Genomic DNA, 10985 nt, shown 5'->3' with positions numbered 1-10985 from the left:
GTAAGCCTCCATCTCAAAAACAATTTCCTGTGCAATAAAATCGTTACTCAGACGAATGAATAGACAAAAACAACAATTACATCGATTTATGGGTTGCTTTTATTATTCCCTTAGTGTGTTATTGCGCTGACGTCTCACTGACAGTCAATAAACTACAACACGTCGACACACGATCCAGATTGGTGAAGACGACTTCTCACACTCCAACAAGCTTCAGAGGAAAAACAAACTTTGTGATTTATTTCTGAACGACCAATGTATTTTTAAAAATGTCTGCGTGTGTGTGTGCTTGTGTGTTTGGGGGGTGCTAAATACTCTTTACATGTCTCATAAATATCCCGTCGTCATGTTGAGTGCAACTGACGAATAAATAAAATAATTTATAGAATAAATATGTTTTATGTGCAGTAAAAGTCGAGGTGATACATAGCATAGCATAGCATAGCATAGAACAGCAGCTTTCTCGACCGTTTTCAAGACATTATGAAAGTGTTAAGGCTAGCTTAGCATCGAGACGATTTTGTCCAATACATTTCATTTTCATGCAGTAGTCAAACTCTACATTTGACAGACCCCTGACCAAAAACTCAGTCATGGGGCCTTCAAGAATATGCTAGCTCCATTTCGAGGGATTTAAATGGGATTACACTCGTGTTGAGTGAGAATGACTTCAAACAACGTGAAACACGATCAAACAATTTTCCTGAGGCTTTTTCTCATAATGATACAGTACGAAATACGATACAGTATGAAAAGTTGTGACTTGACTTGAAAAAACGAGGTTCTGTCAGTGACTTTTTTTTAAATCTGCAGTTTTTAAAAAAACTATTCATATTTAACTTTTCATAAAAAAAGAAAATTGATTCTCTTTTACATCATGTTCGAACATTGCTTTTTTTTCCATCACATTTTTGTGTTTCTTAAAAAGTATTCACGCCGTTGTTGTGTACTTTTACATAAAAGAAAAGATGATTTGCATACAACGAAGGCACGGATGGTTTTAGAACATAAGCATTCAGACCGTTCACACACTTCCTGCTGCACTTTTCCGGCTCCGAAAAAGACGACAAACTATTGATTGTTACGTGCACGTTCCCGAAAAAGCATCCTTGAAGCTATGATTGGCGATTAAGTGTTGCTCAAATGTCAACCTTCACACCGAGGTTCCGAACTACACTGTTATTTTGGCCTCCACCTGTTGTGGCCTATTTTCGTCCATCCGAAATCTTTTAGTGCGATTTCCGGATGTGCCGTCGAGCGAACGGCGGTGGCGTGCTTTGTTATGCCAAGACGATGCTTTTGAATGGTGTCGCGTCTCAGCGCGTCTAAAATTAAACGGCGTGTTGAAAAGCCGTCACTTTAAAGAACGCTTGGCTCACGCCTATATTTGTCCGTGGCATCCCGCAACACCGTGTCGTCGTGTAAACATGGCTACACCAGTGTGTGTGTGTGTGTGTGTGTGACATGTCAGTGGCACGCTATGCTTGCCTTGACCTTGGTGGCAACATTTTACCGCCGTCGGAAAAACAAGCAGGAGACAAGTTTGCAAAGTGTTTTTGGTCCTGAACGTGCTCTAACCACCTTCAACATCGTCGTTTTGGTTTTAGGTCCTGAATACATGAAAGAAATGTAAATTGAATATGAAGCCACTTGGATTCTGAGGTAAGCAGACTTGGGGCAAGCTCTTGTGCTGCACACAAATGGAATAAATGCGAACAGAACTTTTAAATCTGGGCTAAAAACTAGACTTTTTCCCCCCCACCTATGATGAAGGTCTTCTAAAGTATTTTTCCTCTCGCGCTGTATGTCCCTTTTCGTGATTTTTAGGGATTATTTTATTTTTTGTACTTTGCTTTTAAATGTCTTATTCTGATGCCAACTTCGAAGCTACGAAACTGCCACTCAGTTTAGATCTCGTTCATATGGAACATCATAAAAACGAAAAGAAAAAAAAATCAGGCATCTTTCATACCGACGTGCCACAAAATCATCACGTCGGAGCCGTCGCGTTTTTCCGTTTGTGGCCACCAGAGGCCGGTAAACGGGCATCTTGCAACAACTGGTTCTGAGCCAGACAGCTGTTGCGCCGTTTCGATGCCATTCATACAGAACAGCTTTACAGAGCAAAGCCGGCTGGGTACACGCCAGCAGTGCGAAAAGCCGAAGCGGAGGTAACAGATGGAAAAGCTGCCCGCCTGATATTTGTTACGCTGCTCAAAAAGCGTTTTCTACCATTGAGTCATTTGCTGCCATTGACGGATACACTCCGATACATTATACACGAATATGCGTTATATACATATGTTACATACTGGTCCATGACATGTCCGTTTTTCAACAGGAGCGTCCGATTCCGCTCCACTGTGAATGTCAAGCTTGGAAACAACTTTGCTGACGCACAAGCGCCAGTAGATGGCAGCGATGCTCCACTTCAGATCAAAGAGCAGCCCAGGTTGTGAGTACACTTGACGGTCTGAGGGGGTAAATTGTGACGGCAAGTCGAACATTCATTCATTCATTCATCTTCCGAGTCGCTTGATCCTCACTAGGGTCGCGGGGGGGTGCTGGAGCCTATCCCAGCTGTCTTCGGGCAGTAGGCGGGGGACACCCTGAATCGGTTGCCAGCCAATCGCAGGGCTCACAGAAACGAACAACCATTCACACTCACACTCACACCTAGGGACAATTTAGAGCGTTCAATCAGCCTGCCATGCATGTTTTTGGAATGTGGGAGGAAACCGGAGCACCCGGAGAAAACCCACGCGGGCCCGGGGAGAACATGCAAACTCCATACAGGGAGGCCGGAGCTGGAATCGTACCCGGTACCTCTGCACTGTGAAGCCGACGTGCTAACCACTGGACTACCGGGCCGCCCGGCAAGTCGAACAAGTATGGGCATTTTACACCCCAACAAAGAATGTCAAGTATTTGCAGATGATGTGTCATCTGAGGCCAGAAACTTTGACATGGTACGAGCTCCACTCTGCACAATTCCCAGTACTTCTTCAAAGTACGACTTTAGCGGGGTCTTCCTTTGAGCCACACCTCAATGTAGATCCTTCCAAAAAAAAAACTCCCAAATCTCAAGTTAAGGCTCTCTTGGGGCAATCTCGGCGCCGGCGGCGCACACCCGAAGGTTCCGACTTGGATTCCTTAGGCCATCGGCGGATCCTCGCGGTGACATCGACACATCGCCGAGGCGATCGCTCAGCCCACGCAGCCGCAGTCGGCGGCCGAGAGCCACCGGATGGTCCGCCACATGGCGCGAGCGTCCATGAAGGACACGGTCTCGTAGCGCGTGGGCCTGCAGCACGGCCGGCCGCTGACCTTGCGGGCCGAGACGGCGCCCCGCGCCGCCAGGGCCCCCAGCGCCAGGTCGTAGTTCCGACGCGCGGGGCGGCACGAGCCCACGCAGTACTTGAACAGGACGATCTCGTCCGAGTCGTAGCCCAGGCCCAGCTCGCGGACGCGAGTCTGACGCTTCTCCACGCGGCACGACGCGCTGCCCTTGGGCCGCTTTGGCTTCCTGCGGGATGTCGGCGAATTTCCGTCACGGGGGGAGCGGCGCCACCGGCTCTGAGCGGCGTCCACGTCCTGGAGTAGCGTCCAAGCTTCTAAAAAATCGGGGGGGAATTTTTTAAAAATTAGACATGGGAAAAAATGTCATTCATATTTTTAGAAGATAATGCAAACTTTTAAATGAAAACATATTTGACAAAAATAATAGACAAATGTGGAAAATTACTAGAACATAACACAAATGTATCATACAGTAAATGTAAAAATAATTTAAAACTCACTGTTGGAAAATTTGACTGTTTTTTTTAAATCATGCAAAATATTAAACAGGAAAAAGAAATAAAATATACAAATGTTAATAAAATAATGACCCATTTTTAAAATAAATTATTCAATGAAAAATGATTGGAAAATATTGTAAAAAAAAATCCAAAATCTTATACATGAAATACAAAAAATACAAACAATAGATTTTTTTTTTCAAACACACCACAAGAATTTTGTACACCGATAATCAACCAAAAATATATCAAATATTAATAAAAATATTGAAAGTCAAATTCTGAGAATCAGTGAATCCATGGGTGCCAAACCACAAGTATGCAGCAGTCTACTGTACTGGAAGATCATTCATATATATATATATATTTTTACACACATATATAAATATATAATATATATATATAAATATATAAATATATGTAAATTTCCCCAGTGTGGGACGAATAAAGGATATCTTATCTTATCTTATAATGTCAATGTATATAAATTTGCGGTTGCCTCACTTTCCCTAAGAACCACAAGGCATTGCTTGTCAGTTCATGCCCCCTCCCCCCCCCCCCTACCCCTGTGTTTACGTCAGGACCACTTGTACTGTAATCAACAGCAGGCACACATTTGTCGAAATGTTCCCCAGGGGAACGAGTCGCTGGATCGCGCAACCACGTTCAGACACGCAGCCGGGCACGCGCGCGTAATGTCATAATTGCACAGAAATATTTTCACGTTTCCCCCGTCACGCTCGGTGAGCTGCGACTGTATAACCGTCAACTAAAATCATTTGAGTGCACGCCGATCGCGTTGATTGATTTTTGTCTAATGGGGCGCTGCCTGCGTGGCCACCAGGGGGCAGCAGAACACAGACTCAGGGCTCCACGTCAAGGTGGTCACGGCTCCTCAGCATGGGTGGGGGGTCCACCATACTTGTCTTAACTACTCAGATGATGGAGTGTTTGTGTTGACGGGCTTTTTTTTCGAAGGATGCTGCACGGTCGGGCAGGCCGGCTTATTTTGCCTTGAGAAGGTCCATATACTGTAACTGGACTATATTAAGATGCTCCCTAGCACCGGCGCATCGTAGTGGTTAGCTTAGCACGAGAGATGAATAAATGGCAGTGGAAAGGCGCAGCCACATCTGCTATGCTCAGTAGCGCCCCCTAAAAAGTTAGGAAACAATTCCCCAATACCGATTTCAACCGTCGCCACCAGATTGGGTGAACACGCCTATCGCACGCAAAGTCTCTCCAAAAAATGGTACCGAGGGTTTCCGGCCACAGCGAGGCGACGTGGTCTCGGGTCTTCTCCGGTGCAGAAGGCCTCCAGGGGGGCCGCCCGAGGACGTGCCGGTGTGTTTTCAGCTGGTTTTCTGGACCGTCCTCCTCAGACAAGACGTCCTCCGCCAAGGCGAGCAACGCTGCCATCAGCCACAGCATCACCTGACGCAAACAAAATGGACGGCCGTGAAACCGTAGCAACGGCGAAACGAGACCGTGCGAGATTGTGGAGAGGCAAGCTGTCACTTGGCTGATTGATTTATTTTATTTATTATTATGATTATTTGGGGTGGGGGGAGGGGCGTGAGATACACGTGAGTGCGCTGTAGAGCCACCACCGCTAGAGGGCGCCAGCAAACTCCACATTGACATTCATTTCCTTGCAGTCGGAAGACAGCCGTGTGTTGTGTTGAGCGTGACTTTTACGGTGACACACTAGACAGGCCGGAAAGTGCGCGCCGCTCGATTGTCACCGGAGACGCGGCCGCCGGTGCTGAATATTTTACGAGCGCTATTGAAGCCAGCGCCCGTGCGGTCGTATCGCCGCGGAAACGACGCTTCATGCTTTACGACTGCATGCAAAATCATCGACAAAACTGTTTTCAATTCATGTTGATGGCCATCATTTTGCCACATCTTGCAGCGTGACGACTACTCTCGGGACATTTCGACTTTTTTCGTCAAATATTGCGATTCTCAACTTTTCGCCGTAAAATATGAGGTTATTCGCACGATATGCCGCTTGAGCATTTTTCCTGTAAATTGTGAGTTTATATGCCGAACATTACAACTACGTTCGTGACATTCCAATTTTTTTTTTTTTTGTAAACTATCACTATTCTCAACACTGCAATTTTTGTTTTTAATCGTCGGATAGGACGATTAAAATAGGATAGGATAGGATTCACTGAACTTTATGCTGCTTTTTTAATTAATCATGTAGATTTATATTCACAATATTCTAACTAGTCTCGTGACGTTCTGACTTTATTATCGACACTTTGCTAGCTCATAAAATTCCAAATTTTGCTCTTAAAATACGATTCGATTCTGTGCAAGTTTTTTTTTCTTTGCATGTTTAATCGTACTTTGGCAAGCTGCTTCACCAGCGCATATTCCTGACCTTCCAGTTTCTGGGCTGATGCCGGCTGTGTGAGGCCTTGTGTCTCCGCCGACGTTTTCCATCTGAAAGACAAAAATTATAACGGAATTATATTCGGAATTATGACACGCCACAAATGGTGAGTGTTTGCATTTGCACTTTTTGACGAGGCGATTTTATTCATTTATTTACTCTGTTTTTATTCTTATAACGTAAAGACATTTTTTTCCTCAATATGAATTTATTTTCTTGTCAAAAAAAATATTCTTGTGATGTTACCACTTTATTTTTGCAAAATTTAACTTTTCTTTCATTAAATGACGTTACCATTTTTTTCATTCGTAAAAATTCTGCTTTAATCTAATCACAAAATGACAATCACATCACAAAAATACAACTTCATATCTTTAGTTCACTTTTATGTGCAATAGATGTAAATTTAATCAATATTATTTTTTCCCTTATATTTCTTGTTGAAACTTTTTTTTTGGTCCAGTCGAGTACTTTTCGTGAAAAGCACATTTTATACTTTTCAAAAACATCCTCTTTTTACGCTTGTTTGTTTGCTTGTGGGTTTTGAACTTCAGTTCAGTTGTCCAAGATCGGGGCTTGTAGTCACATGGGTACGTTGTGACGTTGCTTGTCCACCAGAGGGCGCAAATACACGTTGGAATACGAGTTTGGGGGGGATGTCCTGAAAGTAGCACATTATGGGCTAAAATGAGAGCCGATTAAGCATTTTGGATAACGGAAAGTTGACTTGATGTATTTTATATATATTGTATATTTTCCAGATTCGGATGATGAGTCCGACTGTAGGGGAGGACATTGGTTGTCAGGTTTGGTTTGAGCGTTTATCAATGCATCTGTCGGGGTGTTGACAGTATTTGATTGCTTCTAACTCGGCACCGACACAAAATATGAAAACGACGCGAATGCAAAATTGATACGTGGGACTTCAGTCTTTCATCTGACAAAAATCTTCTTTCTTTCCTCGTTGATTCCAAGAAATTGGTAAGAGCGTAAAAAAAAAGGTGACGTCAAGCCCAAGTCTCCCCCTGGTTAACTTTTCAAGCACGTGACATTGCCTTTAAACATGAAATACAATTTCTATCTCGTTATTGTGTACGATACATTTTAATGGTGCGATGATTTAAATTTTTTATTATTTATTCTATTAGTTATTTTTCCTTTTGGATTTTATTTTTGGGGCGAGAAAACTGAAATCGTCTGAATTCTAGGCTCGAGAAACATGCCGTGCAGCATGGAATGTTGTTTCTAGTCATAATATTTATCTCAAGTCGTGACATCTGACACACGTTAATCCTTGAGATCATTTGAGAATCCACAAAAATAATGTCCAGTTATACATAGCCAATTACATTTTGGACCGTTTTAGACGTTCTGATTATGATGTGAACCAACCGCTTCAACCACGAGAGGCCACTTTAGAAGCTATACACGTGCAGAAAAAAAGTTTGGACGTCTTTCGTCCTCAATTAAATGGCAGCCGCCTGGCAGAAATTAGTAAAAATCGCTTCTACTTTGACACTCCAAAAAGAATTAAAAAAAAAACACGCACGGGCATATTTAGGGTCCCAGAAGGACCCCGTCACGACAACTTTCGAATGCTTCTCGAATGTTCTCCGGCTTTCCCGACGCGTGTTCCAGATTTGAGATGACGTTACTGACGTCTTTGATCGCGTCGGCGTGATCGGCGTCTTACCTGTCCGCACCTTCGCGCTCCCGCAGATCATGGACGCAGCTCCGAATCCACGCGCCCGTGCGTGCGTGCGTGCGTGCGCGCTCCGGCGAGGCTTCGCTGCGCGCGACGTGCAGCCGCAGCCGCTGCGTGCGCGCACACCTCGCAGTCGCCTTGGGCGCGCGGAGACACTCGTGCTCGTCATTGCAAGTCATCGTGTGCGCGCGTGTGCGGTTTGTGAAGAAAACAAACGTTTCCAGTTGGCACGCGTGCTTCGTAAAGTGAATTTGGACGGATTTTACCATTTTTTTTACAATTCAGAGGATGCCTTTTTTTTCTTATCACACTACTTCTTTTTTTTTTTTAACTCGACTTTAATGTCTTAACATTCTGACATTAGGTGGGGGTTTTTTTGGTCACCACGGTAACAAAATAGATCTTTTTTTTGGTCAAGTCTGACATGTGTGTTGTGTACACGCATTTATCAGGCGCTTGGCATGTTATCCATCAATATAATTACGTGTCAGGAAGAAAAAAAAATATCACATGCTCATCTTTTATCAAGATGGACTCCAAAGTCGTGCGGAATCTTTTCATGTCTCCCGATTGCTGCTCAGAGCCTCAAAGCTTCGGCAGCTTCCTTGTATGGGCCGAGTCAGCCGGAGCGTGACGACCGACGGGGCACGGAAAGAATCTTTTTTTCCCCCCGGCCCGGAAAAAAGTGCCTTCGGAGGACACCTAATTAGTTGTGGAGTCCTCCAGGTCAGGCATCACCAAACACTGGGTACTGGTCCACAGGACATTTGGTAATGGGCGACATAAAAGTATTCCGGGTCATATATTTTTTATCCTCTGCAAAGAACGACCAACCTTATTGACGTACTAAGGAGCTATCAGCTGTATGTACAGTATAGCTGTATGTGTGTTTTATACTGCCCCCAGGTATCCAAGGCTTCACTGGAATGAGTACTCTAGATACACAGTACTCTAGTACTACTCTGGGTACACAGTATTCGAGATACGCTGGTCGTCTGATATGGAGCTTCTTCTCCAAACATGAGGGCGACGACACTCAGTAGTTGTCAGTGTGCCGCCACACGTGTGGAGGCCACGACCCCCCCAGCGGGTCGCCTCATTTTCATTCCGGCCGGCCGGCCCACTGAGGACCACCCCGGGATGCCCATTCCTACAGGTGGACCAACTAATGCAGAGTCTGGAGAGGATCCGCTTTCAAGCCATACCATTTAAAGAATTGAAACGAAATAATAGGATATTAAGAACTCTAAAAGACATTGGGAGCCAGTGAAGGAATGCCAGAATGCAGCATTATGGAGCAACTGGAACCGCTGAATGGAAGCTAGACTGACTCCAAAGTAAAGTATACCTTCAAATAAAACCGGTATCTGCCCAATATGGTATCTAGTATCGGTAGTCGGCCATCCGGTGTAACCGAGATGACCGAATGAATAAACACCCCCCGGTGGCGGAGGCAAGATGAAAGGAGAGCCGAGGCCAGGGAAGGGAGCTCCTTCGGTGCGGAGACCACCAAAGCTGAAGCTAAAGCCTCCTTTGTGTTTGTGCGCGCCGTCTTCGCAACGCCGACCGGGTCAACGGCCTTCTTTTAATAGAGGACACCTGTTCTGCCGCTTTGGACTTTTTGCGGAACTTTCTTTGTGTCTGTTGTTCTCTGCGATGACACATTCTTGACGTGGGTCACCTGTGACTCCATCTATGGATGACTGACATTATTGGAATGACGTTCAGTTGACCAAACAAGGAGAAAAGCCGATGCGCTCCACTCCAGCGTTTGATGCAATTTCTTGAAAGTAAAGTTTATTCAAAATAAAGTTAGGAGGAAATGTGGGCTCAAAAGAACAGATAGTTTGGGGTTGTAGCGCCCCCTGTTGTCTTGGTAAATTCAATGAATCAAAGTGGGCACACACAATGAGCAGGAGTTTCCGGGGAGTGTGCAGTTCTACATATTAGAAAAAAAAAAACATGACAAGAAGAACAGGAAAAAATAGAAAGTTATGTTTGCGTGTTCCTGCCGCATTAATTATGATTAATCATCGTGGCTAGATCTCTGTGGAATGTTGACGACTGGCTAACTTGAAGCAACACGCTCGCTAAAGTCGCTACGGGCGACAACGTGGAGCGCAGCAAAAACGTCACTTGACGTCTTGACGGCGTCGGAAAACGTTTTAGATTAGAGCTGCAAAAAAAAAGGGATGAAGGAATCAGCAACTAATGGATGATCGAATTAGCTACCAACTAATTTGAGAATTGATTAATCGAGTGTCATGATTCGGTTTGGGACCAACAGGTGGCACTGTAGGGCTCCACCGGCAGCTGCACACCTGTTGGTCATTAGGGAATTAGGGTATAAAAGGACTCCTGCCCAAACGTTCAGTGTCGGGTCATTGTTGCAATGTTGCTCTTGGCTACTGTCATGATTGTTCGTTGCGTTTTGTTTGCTTGCTTGCAACTGTCATGTTTGTTTCTGTCATGGTTGTGTTCCTGTTAGTTTTTTGCCACAGTCGAGGTTTTGTTTTGATACTTTGGATTAGTTTTGGTTGTTAGCACTTTGTTTTGGATTCAGTTTTCTCTGTTTTATTAAATATAATTCGTCAAGTTCACCCTTCTCCTCCCTCCTGCCTGCTTTTTGGGGTCCACCACCACCTTGCTACGTGACAAAGTGTTTCTCCTCAGTTTTAAGTTTTTAATGAAAGCAAAAAAAGTGTACTATTTAAAATTATAATACTGTATAAAAATAAAAATGAGTAACTCGTCTCCTTCGTTTTTATTTTGTACATTACCGCCATCTTGTGTTCAAAACATGGCGACGAATAAAGGATCACTCTGGAGCAAGTGGTGTCAGACTTTTATCCCAAAGTTATGTTGTTTTTTTTTTTGCCAGGTTTGTTTCATTTACTTTATAGGGTGTATGTTACTTAGTAAAACTTGTTTGTGTGCCCATCAAAAAGCGCACGGCTTCCAGACAAACAAGGTGGTAGATCACGATGTATGATAACTGTAAGGCATTATTGTTATTCGGAAAAAGTAACTACCACAATTTTGGTTAGTTTATTGCCACATTATTACATTGAAA

General features: G+C 44.1%; 1 protein-coding gene across 1 annotated transcript; it reads right to left on the bottom strand.

Moving 5' to 3' along the window:
- Nucleotides 1–2981: 2981 nt before the first annotated feature.
- LOC127606242 (persephin) lies at nucleotides 2982–8043 on the bottom strand. The gene is made up of 4 exons (XM_052074350.1): nucleotides 7901–8043; nucleotides 6196–6257; nucleotides 5057–5234; nucleotides 2982–3614 (listed from the first exon to the last, which is right to left on the bottom strand). The coding sequence occupies exons 1-4, from the start codon at nucleotides 7929–7931 to the stop codon at nucleotides 3208–3210; spliced, it is 678 nt and encodes a 225-aa protein (XP_051930310.1). The 5' UTR covers nucleotides 7932–8043; the 3' UTR covers nucleotides 2982–3207.
- Nucleotides 8044–10985: the final 2942 nt, after the last annotated feature.

This window comes from Hippocampus zosterae, chromosome 8, assembly GCF_025434085.1.
Source record: "Hippocampus zosterae strain Florida chromosome 8, ASM2543408v3, whole genome shotgun sequence".
In the NCBI taxonomy this organism is placed as follows: domain Eukaryota; kingdom Metazoa; phylum Chordata; class Actinopteri; order Syngnathiformes; family Syngnathidae; genus Hippocampus; species Hippocampus zosterae.
This window is presented reverse-complemented; position numbering and strand designations above follow the sequence as displayed.

Bases quoted from the DNA above. Each gene is read 5' to 3' on its own strand.
- LOC127606242 (XM_052074350.1), bottom strand. From the start codon at position 7,931: ATGATCTGCGGGAGCGCGAAGGTGCGGACAG. The intron at 5,235-6,195 runs GTCAGGAATATG...TGTTTGCGTCAG, and splicing joins ATCAGCCCAGAAACTGGAAG to GTGATGCTGTGGCTGATGGC. The intron at 3,615-5,056 runs GTACCATTTTTT...CCGATTTTTTAG, and splicing joins GCTGTGGCCGGAAACCCTCG to AAGCTTGGACGCTACTCCAG.